General features: G+C 39.0%; 1 protein-coding gene across 6 annotated transcripts in view; it reads left to right on the top strand.

Annotated features, from left to right (window-relative positions):
• Positions 1-15645, top strand: part of LOC137009561 (ankyrin repeat and SAM domain-containing protein 1A-like) — a 140301-nt gene that overhangs the window by 66809 nt on the left and 57847 nt on the right. For all 6 annotated transcript variants that reach the window (XM_067371882.1, XM_067371880.1, XM_067371883.1 and 3 more), the window contains one exon: positions 11921-12405. In XM_067371882.1, coding sequence (XP_067227983.1) covers positions 11921-12405 — 485 coding nt within the window. The remainder of the gene's footprint in view (positions 1-11920; positions 12406-15645) is intronic.

Here is a 15645-nt window from a genome sequence, read left to right as displayed (position 1 = left end):
TTTAAACTGATAAAATTCTCTATATCAGTTTAAATCCTTCAGGATTATATTATATTTTACTGTATTATATTATAATGCAAGCCTAATAAAAAATTGGTCTCAAGGGGATTGTTTATGGCTCCTTGTATATAAAACTTCTTGGTATATAAAATCTGGGAAATTCATAAGCAATAAACATGTAATTTCGATGGTTTAACACTGTCTGTTGCTAATAATTTACGGTACAAAAACACATTATGGTTGTCCTAAACCATCAATGTAACTGCTTATATTATTATAAAGAATAACTGTCCTGCTGAATCTCAAGTAACCTAAAATGTGCTTAATTTAGTGACTGAACTGCTTGTTTTCAAAAATATGATTTAATATATCAGTAAGTTACATCAAGGGTCAAATAAAATAAAAATGGCACATTAAAGTTAAAAGTTACAGTTGCATGATAAAACCTTTTTTTCTTTTCTTTTTTTTTCTGTGTTTACGTACATTGTACAGGTCTGATATAAAGAGTGTTTTTGCTCAGGTGGCCAGAGAAAAATTTTGCTCAGCGAGAAAAAAAATTAGAGGGAACATTGGTTGTAAGTAAGACATACAATGTCTTATTTGCCCAAAATTTCACATGTTTGATAAGAGTCCTGGCCTGAAGATCTCTACATGCCAATATTCAGTTAGTCATAGTCCACCTGCTGGCAACAGAAAATGTCATGCTTTACACTCTTATTTACTCCCAGAAACACAATTAAATGTCACAAAGTACCAAACATGTTAGAAACATGTCAAATCAAGCAACACTTAGCTAAGTGCTAATATATGCAATTTACGCCACGAAACAGGAAGTTGCGGTAACTTGGGCATCCGATCTGCTTCAGACTTCACGTTTGATAATAGTCCTGGCCTGAAGACATCAACATGGCAATATTCAGTTATAGTCAAGAAGTGTGGTGCATCATAATGTCCTTATTTTTTTCTAAGGCGGTGGCTGTGAGCCCAGGTGCAAGGGCCCTTTCATCGTTGCTTGCAGCTTTAATTTTATATATTATTCACTCACCCTTAGGTCATTCCTACGGAGCCCCATCACATGGTGATGAAAAAATGAAATATTTTGTATTGTCTCACAAAACGTTTGCGTTCTCCTTAGAAAGTTTGCATTCACTCACAAAACTTTTGCTTTTGCTTGTGAAACTTTTGCTTTTTCTCACAAAACTTGGCGTTCAATCACAGAACTTTTGTGATTGAAACAATATCAGGTGCGAGAAAGAAAAAAACAAAATTCCATCACAGGACTTTGTATGTTCCAAACCCGTATGCTGTATGTTTTTATTATTTTATTTATTTTTACTGTGAAACACAAAAACAAAAATTTTGAATAATGTTCATGCTGTACCTTTCCAGAGAAGGGGAAAGTAGTGTCAAGTTAGTCATCAAGCTCCAACTTTATAAAAAAAAATAAATAAAAAAAAAACTACTGCAGAAAAATTGCCAGAAACATTTAATCTAAATTGTAATTTTTTGGGTGAACTATTCCAAAATATCTCCAATTGTCAACAGTTTTGGAACAAGAATATTAGTAGGATTGTAACACAAAAGTGGACATATTTATGTCCTTGTGCATTTGTCCAGTGCATTAGATCCTCTCTGATCCTCCTAAAGTCTACGCTCAGAAATCCTTGCGTAACTTAGAACAATGTTTATTCAGTGTAACACGACTCTAGTTAGCATTACTGGCCCAGAGTCCAAGAGAAATGCCATTACAGCTTAGTTCACTCTAAAGTTGAAACTTGTAGTAAGAGCAGACATACAAAGCCATTATATTGTAACATGGTATAAAGGCCTTGTTTTAATATGGTTGCATTTTCATAACATTGGTACTTGTGATAAATGTCAGTGGAAGTTTTATTAAAGCCCAACGATCTCCTCGTGTTTCAAAACAAACAGCAGAACGTCTCTCCTTGCCCTTCTCGTCTCTCGCCAAGCTTCACAGACCTCAGCTGCCACCTCCACAGCCGTACTGCGCTCAGCACCTGTCAATTACGCTGCAGGAAATCAGTCTGTAGACACACACTAGCACACGCCCAAATAACAGGGCGTAAGCTTGTCATATTTCTCATGTCTGGGTCTCACAGCGGGAGTGATGTGTTGATGTATTGAAGACTTGAAGGAGGTTCTGACCTTAGTGCTTTGGAGATGAAAGCTTCATCCTAAGTGCTAAATCATGTTGTGTGTTTTAGATGTCCCTTCCCTCTTTTAATAAATGCGTCTCACTGTTGGCACACACCTTGAAAGCTCTTAGCACTCAGCTGAGGAGATGGAACAGCTGATGATGAACTCAGCCCTGTTACTCTAGAACATTCTGAGGGGTGACATTACTTCAGCTCATCAGATGTCAGCACTACTCAAGTGTGCGTGGCTGTGTTCAAAATAGAAAAACTAGCATACAACTTGCTCAGTGCAACACTGTATCTGCTGTGTATAGCCTTCTATTTAAAAAATAATAATAATAATAAATGAAATAGTGAGCATAGCTAATGTGCTATATTGTTGTCACATGACTTCATCAAGGTGTCATAGGTACACTTAAACCTGCCAAAGCTGGTTTAGGCAGGCCTAGCTGTGGCTGGTTTAGCCAGTCAACCTAGTCTTCAAGCCCCTCTAAAACCAGGCATGTTTAAGATTGTTTTACAACAGGAAAATTATGATAAATGTAATAGATATACTTGTTTCATTCAATACTGATCATGATAATAAAATCTTCCAGACCAGTCTGACCAAGATAGTCAAACAAAGACCAGTAAGTCAGCCTAGGCTGGTTTAAATTTGTTGTCATTAAAATAGCCTATATTATCTAAAATATCTGTTTTTATATAAAAATATATATAATATAATTAATGTTTAAAATATAAATTTTTAAATATTTTAAGATGTGTTCATACTACCAGCGACGTCTTCACTGCATGTCGCCAGTGGTTGGCGGTGAGGTCGCTAGGTTCCCACTACACAAAACGGGTCACATGCGCTCCACTGACTTCACTCCTATTGGTTGTCACTCCCGAAAGTCACTCTTCATTTGCATAAAGTTAAACGGTATATCTCAATGTTGTCACGTTGCTCGACATACCCCATCCGGTTGCTGTTGCTCGTGTCGCCGGAAATCACCAGCTTTCCATTAAAATGAATGGGATAATTTTAGGGGTGACCCTGAATAGTCGACTATTCGAATCTTCGATAGGAGGAGCCTGATTCGACTACCAATCTCACAGTCGAATCGTCGCAGAGTTGTTATGAGATGAGATATGGGGGCGCTCAATATCTGATTTTACATAGACCTACCGGTTCTTTCCCAATAGGTTAATATACAGCCTATTATGTTAATACTATACATAAAAATGTGAAAAGAAAGAATAAATATTTTAATAAATATTTTTTAATGTGCGTGAATAAATCCAACCACCCCTGTGACCGATTTAAGTTTCACTTCCATGATCCGTGACCGGCAGATGAGCATCTTCACGGCAGGGATTAAATCTTCAACAATGTCTGGGATAAAGTGTACAATTGGATGCACTTTGAAATGGTAAAAGATGATCAAAAAAGCGTATGATGCAAGTTGTGCCAACAGCGCGCTATTTGAAAAGACTCAAACGGACACAGGCAGATCGTGTGAAAGACTGGATTTTTCTCTCTCAGTCAGGTAGGGTAGCTACAAGTGATTTCAAACTATTTCAGCCTGATGTAATTTGATTTTTGGATGCTGTGAATGTTTAGCTAAAAAGACTGCCACTCCAGTTTAGCGTTTATTGTCTCTGCAGTTAAAAAGACAAGTTGACAATTGTAGCTAGGCTATACTTTCCTTATTTTAATGATTTCTTTAATTTTAATTTATTTATTGATCACTCTGGGTTATCTAATTTAACTATTTCTGGCTTGTGTTTTGAATATATGTTCCCCTGCACTTAAGGCATTTTGTAGTTTGACTTGATCATATTTCATTTTTTTAAGTTGGCTATTTTCATTTATTAGAACGGTATATTCTGTTCTAATTCAATTCTGTAAATTAATGTTTGATTAAAAAAAAAAAAAAAAAAACTGAAATGTATATCTATCTGCAGTGTGGCCTGAATGATCCAAATGTTTATTCATTTTCTTCTATATCTTTGAGAGTGTTCTGTACATTGTGGCCGTGAATGTTTATCCACATTGCCTTTCATTTGTTTAAAAAATATAAAATCATTGTCAGTTTCGTCTATCACTTAACAGGCAGTTTGGTCGGTTTATTAGAAAGATGTTCATCTGTGCTGTGTGTGAAAGAAAATAAAAGTTGTCTTAAGCCGCGGGTAGACTATAGCCAGGCCTTCCTTACTTAATTTTCCGTGTCCCGCTCCATCTCGTGTACAGTTCTCTCTAGTGGACTGCTGTTTTTCTAGTGGACCCTTTCTTTTATGATTCGACTATCAGTTGAATATAGGCAATCTGATTCAAATCGGATTCGACTATGTAAATCCGTAGTCGAGGACACCCCTAGGTCATTTACAGTATGGCATTGTTGGCAACATGCTAACTTGAAACTATCTAAAGGTTGGAATTGTTTAAGGTTTAGCCTTGTGCGATTCACATGGGACTGCTTTTTGTGTGGCGTGTATTTAAAGGGTTTCAGATCAGTCTTGTTTCAGTTAGTATACTGCTTAAGGTGTACAAGTGTTGCTAGGTGAAATTTTGTGAAACCTTTCCAGTCATTTCAATAGGAATCTATACTCTGTGCAATTTCCTGTGAGGGTGAAACATTTCTCAACAGATTTCTCTCATGAAATTTGTCATGCTACCAACACAAAGCTGCTTGGTTTGAAAGTGCTTCATATTTTTGCTCATGAAATTTCACAGAATTTGCGTGTGACTGCACCTTCAAATGTTATGTAGACAGCAGATTGTGAGGCGGAGAAACAGAGCTATGATTTTCTTTGGCTTGAAGCATGTCTACAATGCTTTTATTTCATTGAACATTGGATTATTTAACCGGTGCATGCATGTAGTTACTGGAAACGGACATGTTGTTTGAATAAACATGGAGAAATGCTGTCAATGTGTAGTGTTAATGCTAAAGCCTTGGGTTTGGATGGGAAACAGCACTGACTTCATCTTCTCCAGAGGGTCTTATTGATTTAAAATGACATCACATGTTGGGCTTCAGGTCATAAATGCAAACTCAGATTGAAGGCCTGATCTGCCTGTGTGTGCGCGTGCGTCTGCATGTGTGCCTGTTTTTGGGACACATCAGGACATAAATTTGTATAATGACATGGGTATGACTTAGGTATTACAAGGAGAGGGTGACTTATGAAGACATTACCCATGTCCCCATTTTTCAAAAGGCTCATAAATCATACAGAATGAGTTTTTGTGAGAAAGTAAAAATGTGCAGAGTTTCCTGTGATGGGTAGGTTTAGGGGTAGGGGTAGTGTATAGGGCGATAGAAAGTATGTTTGTACAGTATAAAAACCATTACGCCTATGGAATGTCCCCACAATTCACAAAAACAGACCTGTGTGTGTGTGTGTGTGTGTGTGTGTGTGTGTGTGTGTGTGTGTGTGTGTGTGTGTGTGTGTGTGTGTGTGTGTGTGTGTGTGTGTGTGTGTGTGCGCGTGTGTGCGCGTGTGTGTGCGTGCGTGTGCGTGTGTGTGTGTGTGTGTGTGTGTTTGGGTGTGTTACATAAGAAAGCGATTGGTCTCATGGTTCTGGCCTTGTATATCTATATGTCCCTCTAGCACACATGTCAGTCCCTCATGGAGTGGGCGGTTTATTCAGTCACAGTTCCTTGGATGGCTTGAAATATTAAGCTCTCAGGAGAGAGTTGCTAAGTTGTAGTTTATCGTAAACCAAACATTAGAGCTGAGATGATTTAACTTAAACAGAAACTCACTTTGCCAATAAGAAACTTAAATGGCCCTAATACTCAACTGGTTTCAAGATTCAAGATCCAAATTTTACACTGGATATCAAAGGGTGACCCAAAAAAAATATAGTCTTGGTCATATTTTCTTTCACTTTGCTTAGTTTTGCGCACAATTTTTGAGGATGTGAGAATGTCATAGAACTTCATGTCAATATCTGCCTATTTTAGTGGCTTCTACCACATGACAGTTGAATTTGTGTCTGATTATTCTGTCTTTGTTATCAACAACATAAGATAGGTGGAACAGTTACTATTTTTTTTTTTTTTTGGCACAAAATATGTATGATTATATGGATAGTTGCATTGTATTAACATTTTATAATTAACACACGTGCCTTATCAAATGCACTAAAGCTGGCATTAGCATAAACTGTCCTTCTACAGTTAATTTTATCTTGTGAGGGTACTTTGAGGGTTGGACAAAATGTTTACAATTTTGATAATTTCCCATTCCGTTTGACAGGAGCTGTACTTGAAATGTGAAACTGAAAATAGTGCATTCACAAGATGTCCACACTATGAAATGACTTTCCTTGAAAAGGAATTTTGGTTTAATTGTCGACATGTTTATAACTAGTGTAATGAATGCCAGCTAGTAAGAGCTGTGCAGGTAAAAAGAAAGAAAGAAAGAAAGAGTAAAAGAAAGAGTAAAAGAAAGAGTAAAAGAAAGAGTGAAAGAAAGAGTGAAAGAAAGAGTAAAAGAAAGAGTAAAAGAAAGAGTAAAAGAAAGAGTAAAAGAAAGAAAGAAAGAAAGACTATATTACGATTAGAATAAAGAACTTAAGAATAAATAAAACATTCCATTCACAATCATTGGCTTGATCAAGTTGATCCTCGAAATTGAATTGAATTGAAATCATGCTCTTTCTCTGAGGCAAATCCTTTTAAAATGATTCCTCACCGCATCTCAAAACATTGAAAAGTACATAAAACTGACTAAGCTTGATGCGTTTTTCCAAGCTGATGCTGGCGTTCACTCTCTGTTGCATGTATCGCCTCAGAATTTGTGTTTGAACAGAGCTCTGTGGGCATGGCCGCATTAGTGGATAACAAGATGACTCGCGAATGACTGACATCTCTCATTTTTCAAACAGATTACATAAACAGAGAATATTTGTTTTCTATTTGACTTGCATGATTAAAAACCTGACATTTCAAAGTTTCTTTAGACGTATGTCTCGTGTGATTAGTATTCACTAAGTTAGTTCATTTTCTGAGGCCTATCAGAATGGACTTCGTTCAGAGAGAGATGACCGATCACGCATCATGTTAGTTTCCTTTATTTTGCAAAAAGCAGAACATTTTGTTTTTACTCTGAGTGTACACAAATAAAAGACATTTCACAGATTAGAATGGATTATAACTCTTAATTGTATGTCCAAAATTGACTGAGTATTTTGAGTCTCTTTTACACTGATAAGAAAAAAGCAAGGTGGTATCGCTGGCGTAACAGCCGACACAAGGGTTTTAATTAGGTGGTTCAGAACTGTCTGATTATGGTTGGAGTTAAATTCAGCAGGATGGCCCTCCAGGAGCAGGGTTGTTTATTCCTGCACTAGTGGCTGTACTCTTTAGAGTCCTTGTTAGACCATCTGCCTCCCATGCTGGTTGACCCTGGTTCGAATCCCACTCGGAGCAGTGTGAGTAGGACCGGTAGGTTAGGTGCCATGACCCGGATGGAAATGAGGTTTATGGTGTTGTGTAACATAGGCCAGCTAGTAAGAGCTGTGTAAGTAAACCTCACTTCCCTGCCCGCAAGAGGCACACTAGCGGTTAGTCTCACGTAGCCAGACCTTCAGACTGATGGCAGAAGGTCTGGAACCGCAGCTTTTATTGGCCAAGGACCGCCCAAGAGGATGTTTGGCTGACATGTAATGCAACCAGTCACAGTTTGTTTTGTTCTGCTTTATGTTTAGGGGCATGAAAATGTAAAGTCGATGTCCCTACAATAACAGAACAGTGTGCAATAATAAGTTATTCATTCAAGAACATTGTGCAAGTTTACTGCAACAATGGAGCCTCGAACTTCACATACTTTTGAAAATCTAGCGTTTAGTTGATCCTGGCAAGCGATCATACGTCATGGCGTTCTTCTTCCACAAGCTGGTTTGGTGGTTTGAAGGCAACATACTCCCAGACATCCTGTAGAATTCAACCAACCAGATGACGACTTCAAAACTCCTGAAGTGTTTCCAGATAAGTGTGCCATATGCATCAGACTTTCAGCCAACTGTCAGTGCGTGACGTCTGAGACTAACTAGCGGTTGACACTAGAGCAGGGGTAGCCTGAACAGGTGCTGTTGTTTTCAAGTAATCCTGAGTACCTCAAATAGGTGATTCAGAACTCTTTGATTATGGTTAGAGTTGAACTCTGTAGGATGATAGCCCTCCAGGAGCAGGGTTGGCTACTCCTGTGCTAGAGGCTGTACTCTTTAGAGTCCTTGTTTGACCGCCTGCCTCCCATGTTAGTTGACCTGTTTCGAATCCAGCTTGGTGTGAGTAGGACCGGTTACACTGGTGCCGTGACCCGGATGGAAAGAGGTTTAAGGTGGTTTGCATAACATTGGCCAGCTAGTAAAAGCTGTGCAAGTAAACCTCACTTCCCTGCCTGCAAGAGGCACACTAGCAGTTGACACTAGAGCAGGGGTAGCCAACTTAATTGGCTGTTGTTTTCAAGTAATCCTGAGCACCTTAATTAGGTGGTTCAGAAGTGTATGTTCATGGTTGGAGTTAAACTCTGCAGGATTGTAGCCCTCCAGAAGCAGGGTTGGCTACTCCTGCATTAGAGGCTGTGCTCTTTAGAGTCCTTGTTAGACAGCTTGCCTCCCATGTTGGCTGACCCTGTTTCGAATCCCGCTTGGTGTGAGTAGGTCTGGCTAAATTGGTGTCGTGACCCGGATGGAAATGAGGTTTAAGGGGTTTGCGTAACATAGGAAAGCTAGTAAGAGCTGTACAATTAAACCTCACTTCCCTGCTCACAAATGGCGCACTTGCGACTGACACTAGTGTGCCTGCTTCCCATGCCATTTAATGCTGGCTTGAATCCCACTTTGAGTGGTAGGACTGGTTATACTAGCTACCTGAATGATAATAAATCCTATTTAATTGAACCATAAAAGTTCTGAAAGTAACAGTGTCACCCCCATGAGGTTTGTTACTGCCGCAGTATTGCAGGATTCATGTTCAATTGTACCATGTGACCAAGTGTTTGCAGTATATTTGTATACTTGCATACAGAATGTTTCTGGCCTTGGGCTCTGACATGGCTGACTTTGCTTTCTCATCACCAAACACCACATGCAACACCAGGATATCTCTCTGGTATGGTGGCTGTTTGCCCAGCCGCCTGGGTCATATCTGGAACCTGGGGTTGGATTTAACTCATGGTCTGTTTGTGTGTGTGTGTGTGTGTTTTGTTTAGGCCAGAAAGTAGTCTACGCAACAGCACAAACGCATATGTGAATGTTGGCCAACAAATTGCAATTGCACATTCCCATACTTGCATTTTTTTGTAAGGGGCGATAGTTTCCTTGAAATGTCTGTCTAGCTGCATCAAGAATGCCATACAGTCTTGAGCAGCTACTATATTTGATGAAGAACTTTGCGACCTTTAAACAAAAGTATGTTATAATGTATGTGTGTAGTATGAATGAAATCTGTATGTATGTACTATGCCCTAAAATTGTTTTTTTTTTTTCTTTGGGACACTCGTCATTTAATTGCGTCTTTTAATGGATGCTCTGTTGCATAGTTACATGCACCCTATCACTAAATTGGCCTATCAGTCATTTTGTCACAGTTAAAGTCCTTGACATTTCACTTAATTTAATTTCCTACAGTATTGGAGAGAAAAGAAGTAAGTAGCATGTTGATCTGCCAGCCATGGGTCTTTCATGTGGAGAACTCTCCTTGTGTGTTTGCATAATGATGCATTAAGTTAATGGCCTAACGAATCTTTATAAAAGTCCACATTCTTGTTGCAGATGAAATATAGCACAGATAACATTAAAAAACAAATTTCAGGTTAAATGTTGATTATTAGCAAAGTCCCTTTCAAGGAAAGTCTGTTCACTCAGCGGCCATATTTGCAACGCCTCAGGGCAGCTATTGGGCATCCAAGTCCTATCTATTTGAATGGGGGAATCCTGAAATCTCAAAAACTACTCACAATTAAATAACATATTTCAAATCAGCAACAAAATCTGACATGAACTGTGCCATAAATGTTGTTTCTTTTGCTCAAATATCATTAAAAAAATCTTAATTTTTTGGCAAGACCAGCCAATGCACATGTGCAGTCCTGTGCACGAGTCTAAGGTTTCTATGAGACCCGGTGCTTCCAACGGCAGATGCATTGACACATTGACTTTATTAATCAGCAATTGGCTCTTTTACTTAGAAGGCGGGATGTATTCTGCACGTTTCTCCCATTTATAAGTAATAGGAGTGAACCGTCTTTTTATTTCTATTGTCTTTGTTATTAGTCACGTTTATTTAAACCTCTCTTCTGAACCATCGGTCATGCACACCTGCTATGTTTGTAGATTTTTAAACACTTTTTATTTGGTGGATATTTTGGTTCAGAACTACAAACACAAAGTGCAAAGGGTTTTGGGCAATGTTAGCCGTTATAGTGTGCACGGATCCACACTTCGAAAATTTATTGGAAATAGTAGACCTTCCAGGAACTTTTGGCACACTCTTTTCAACATACTATGCTTTGGGACACACTTATTGTAATTTCGCATACTGTTTAGAATGGATAGTATGCACATTGGGACACAGGGTTAGAGAATCAGTTGCATTGCTTTAGTGCCATTCACAACTCCTCTCCTGTGGCATAATGGGATAGTAAATTATCCATCATATGCACAGATCAAAATCAATTGGTAGGTCATCTGAGTACTATTTATTTATGAATTCAGACATACTACTAATTTAACATACTGTTTTCCCTTGCTATATAGTAGTACTGTAGGTATCTTTGGATCTATTAAAAATAACTTTTTCTAACTAATTCAGCAAGATTAAACTTTTCTGTATAAATTGTTGCTCCAGCATAACAGTAGTTGAACTAATAGAGAAAACTGACCATGGAAGAAGACAATTTTCACTAAAGTATGTTATAGTGCTCCATGTGGTGATGCTGAGAATGCAACTCTCTGTCTCTCGCTTGAAATCAAGCTAGCAAAGAAGTGTTCATGTACTTGCCTATAGTATGTTTCAGGCCAAAGAGAGAGAGAGAGAGAAAGAGAGTGCAAGAAGAGATCTGTAAGTGTGCTACTCTGGGAGAAGGATTTATCATAATCACAAAGCAGGGATTTAATTTTTAAGAACCCAATGCAGAACGGTGTGGCAAAGTGGTGTTTGTGAGAAAGAGCGAGTGTGCTTATTTCACAGTCATCTCTATGGTATCCTGTTTCAAGCTTGCCACTCATAATGAAGGGAATCCTTAGTGAGGCATAACTTCTCTGGAAGCAAGCCTTATAAAGCTGTCTGCTTGTTAGCAGTACGACAGAGTGAGAGAGGGGGGGGGGGATAGAACAAGCAAGTCACAAACAGATCTCTATGGAGAAATGTCAGCTGCTTATAGACTGCACTAGGAATTCTGTAACTTGGGCACTTTGGAATTGGTGAGCCCAACTTCTTTCTTTCTTTCTTTCTTTCTTTCTTTCTTTCTTTCTTTCTTTCTTTCTTTCTTTCTTTCTTTCTTTCTTTCTTTCTTTCTTTCTTTCTTTCTTTCTTTCTTTCTTTCTTTCTTTCTTTCTTTCTTTCTTTCTTTCTTTCTTTCTTTCTTTCTTTCTGCATTTTTTTTTCAGCATTTCTTTCTCCCTCTTTTCCAGTCAGAAAACAATAACAGATCTGTTTCAGGGACTAGACAGTAGTAGAGTGGGTGGTTTCATGTTATCTGGACTAGATATTGCTCCACAATCTCTGTGTAACTCTCTCACTCTCTCTCTCTCCTCCGTTCTCTGACAGAGAGCTCTACAAGCGCTGCCGTTCCTGAGCAGTTCACTGGTCTGCTTCACGGTTCCTCGCCGGTGGTCGACTGTCGGGAGGAAGCATTCAGACTGCCGTCCTCTGGAGTGAAGTCTGGTGAGGCTTCCAACACTTCGACATCTGCGAGCTCAGCCCCCCTTCCCCATCCCAAATCCGCAGTCACCATGGAAACAATCCTTCAGGACACTGACCCCAAAGCTATCTACGCGACAGTCCACAAAGAGCCACGAGATTCGCCAAAACGCAACTCACCGGCCCGCGATCCTCCATTGACGAGAAGGATGCCTCCACCGGGAGATCTCAAGCTAGCGCGTAGCCTTTCAAAGTCCGACTCCGACCTGCTGGTGTCCCCGCCCGGTGAGGAAGAGACGGGGTTGGGTGGGCGAAGTGAGTCGGTGTCCAACTGCAGCACTGCCAAGAGAAGGCTTGAAAAATCACCTTCCTTCACTTCAGAATGGGACGAGGTAAGAACTCCCCCAAGTGGCCTGGATGTACTGTCTTTCTTGCATGCTATATGACGCACAAAAATAGAATAATAATTTCAGACACCAACATTTTGGCAGAAAATGCCATTGATTGCCATTTTCAGACTAACCCTAACCTAGTTTTGGAAAATTTTGATTGAAGTCAGTATTGTGTTTGAGGAATCTTTAGATTTATACAGCTATTATGAAAATAATATTAAACACTTTAAAAGTAGTTTCAGCCTAGAATATGAAATATTACGCAATATTCTAGTATTGTACAACGTTTTATTCGTTTTAGCATAAATGGTATGTTAGTGAGACCAGCTAGAGGAAGAATGTGTTTTACAAATATACAGTGCTCAGCGTAAATGGTTATATACCCCCTTTGAAAAGTAGCATTTTAAACAATAGCTCAATGAACACAAAAAAAAACGTTTCCAAAATGTTGACAAGACTAAGTTTAATATAACATCTGTTTAACTTATAACATGAAAGTAAGGTTAATAATATAACTTAGATTACACATTTTTCAGTTTTACTCAAATTAGGGTGATATAAAAATGAGTACACCCCAACAACAAAAACTACTACATCTAGTACTTTGTATGGCCTCCATGATTTTTAATGACAACACCAAATCTTTTTGGCATGGAATGAACAAGTTGGCGACATTTTGCAACATCGATCTTTTTCCATTCTTCAAGAATGACCTCTTTTAGAGACTGGATGCTGGATGGAGAGTGATGCTCAACTTCAGAATTCCCCATAGGTGTTCGATTGGGTTCAGATCAGGAGCCACTGAATCATTCACCCTGTTCTCCCAATTTCACCCTGTTCTTCTTAAGAAATCCAACAGTGGCCTTAGATGTGTGTTTGGGATCATTGTCATGTTGGAAAAGTGCACAACGGTGATGGGAACGGAGTGATGGTAGCATCTTCTCTTTCAGTATAGAGCAGTACATCTGTGAATTCATGATGCCATCAATGAAATGCAGCTCACCGACACCAGCAGCACTCATGCAGCCCCACATAATGACACTGCCACCACCATGTTTCACTGTAGGCACCATGCATTTTTCTTTGTGTTCCTCACCTTTGTGACACCATACAGTTTTGAAGCCATCAGTTCCAAAAACATTTATCTTGGTCTCATTACTCCAGAGTATAGAGTCCCAGTAGACTTCATCTTTGTCAGCATGGGCCCTGGCAAACTGTAGGTGGGATTTTTTATGCTTGGGCTTTAGGAGAGGCTTCTTTTTTACGACACCCATGCATGCCATTCCTCTGCAGTTTACGCCGCATTGTGTCACGGGAAATAGTCACCCCAGTTTGGCTGTCTACTTCTTTAAATAACAGCAGTGAACTTGCATGCCGATTTTCTTCAACCCTTCTCATCAGAAGATGCTCCTGTCGAGGTGTTAACTTCCGTGGATGACCTGGACGTCTCTGTGAGATGGTTGCAGTTCCATCTTTTTTAAAATTTTTGTACCACTTTTGCTACAGTATGCTGACTGATAATTAAAGCTTTGCTGATCTTCTTGTAGCCTTCACCTTTCTGGTGTATAGAAATTATTTTCTTTCTCAGGACATTTCTCTTCCATGTGGTGCCATTGCTGACAGCATGAAATAGGAAGGGGTTTGAACACCCTTTTATAGTCAACTGTCTGCTGGACACCTGTGTAATGAATAATTAGACTCACATGTGGTTGAATTCTTGTTAAATTTAACTCCAGAGATGTTCAATGGGGTATACTTATTTTTGCATCACCCTAATTTGAGTAAAACTAAAATTTTGTTCTCTAAGTTATATTATTAACCTTACTTTCATGTTATAAGTTAAACAGATGTTATATAAAACATAGTCTTGTCAACATTTTGGAAATTATTTTTGTTCATTGTGTGTGTGTGTATGTGTATATATAATATAGAGAACATATAAAAAGAGTTATTCCATACAAAGGCTAATTTAAGTTTTCATTTGGGTGCATCACTGATGGTACATCTTTATTTTAATTGCAAATGTTTAAACAGATGTAATTCACAGTATCTGCTATTAATGGCACAGATAATTCTTAGTTGCTGGAGTTCATTGGGAATATGAATGGGACGCAGGGAATGAATGGTCAATGGTGACCTTTTCACTCTATCATTTCTCTTTGCTCAATGACCTAAAGGGAAATGTAAATGGGTTCATACAAGCCATACTCTCTTCCAGTGTACTATCTGATGCTGTCTTGACAGTTTTTGTGGAATTTGAAGATGTATTCTTTCCATGGAACACATAATTGTACATTTCTGGGGGTTTTAAAGGAATGCTCTGGCTTCAGAACACCTCACCTTTGTTATTTAAGTTATTTCCAGTCTTTCCAGGTAAGGTTCACACACTGTCCAAAGCATGGATACTTCCAAGAAAGGAGGTGTTGTAAATTCCTTGTTTACATGGAGTTGAGCAGATATTTTGCCAGACCGTTGTCTTGAATCTGCAGAAGAACATAAACTTGTCTCCTTCCTGTGGTCTGCATATGTTCATAATGTCAGACGGTGAAAAATGGCCAACAGCAGTCTAAACAAAAGACATCTGCTACATTTGTAGCTGACACTAGGTGCATAAGTCTCATCCACTTAGAACAGTAGACCCACTACAAAAATGACAGTTTGGTTGGTTTAAATTAATGTAAGTGTTATAATAAAACTGAGTTTTACATTTTTACTTAAACCAACTGGACGCTGACATTGTTCACTTTTTAATTGTAAGTTTTTAACCTTAAGGCAGGAACGCACCAAGCTGACGGTTGGCCGTCAGGCAGTTTTTGTTCGTTGGCCGACTGTTTTCTCAGTGTGTTCTGCACCGTTGGCTGAAGTTGGTCCTTGTCTGCTTTTTTCGACATGTTGAATCTGCGTCGGAGCTCGTCGGTCCGTCGGGCCATCTGATCATTCTGATTGGCTGTTCAGCTACTGCCACCTGCTGGTTCGGAAAGGCATTTCATCTTAGCTTGGTGTGTTCCTGCCTTTAGCTGCAATTTTCACTGTTGATTGAGCTTAACTTGGCATGAACCATTCCTTTAAAGATTGCATGTCCTGTTTGGCCATTTCTTTGAGAATAACGTGAAAGGAAATGTCTGTAATCCAATCAGTACTCCTCCATTACCTTAGCTTTGGCTTCAATCTGAAGATCTAGACATTGGATACAAACACCTAGGGACTCATGCACAGTTTCCATCAGCTTGTCTTACACTC

Source organism: Chanodichthys erythropterus, chromosome 20, assembly GCF_024489055.1.
Source record: "Chanodichthys erythropterus isolate Z2021 chromosome 20, ASM2448905v1, whole genome shotgun sequence".
NCBI classification, from domain to species: domain Eukaryota; kingdom Metazoa; phylum Chordata; class Actinopteri; order Cypriniformes; family Xenocyprididae; genus Chanodichthys; species Chanodichthys erythropterus.
This window is presented reverse-complemented; position numbering and strand designations above follow the sequence as displayed.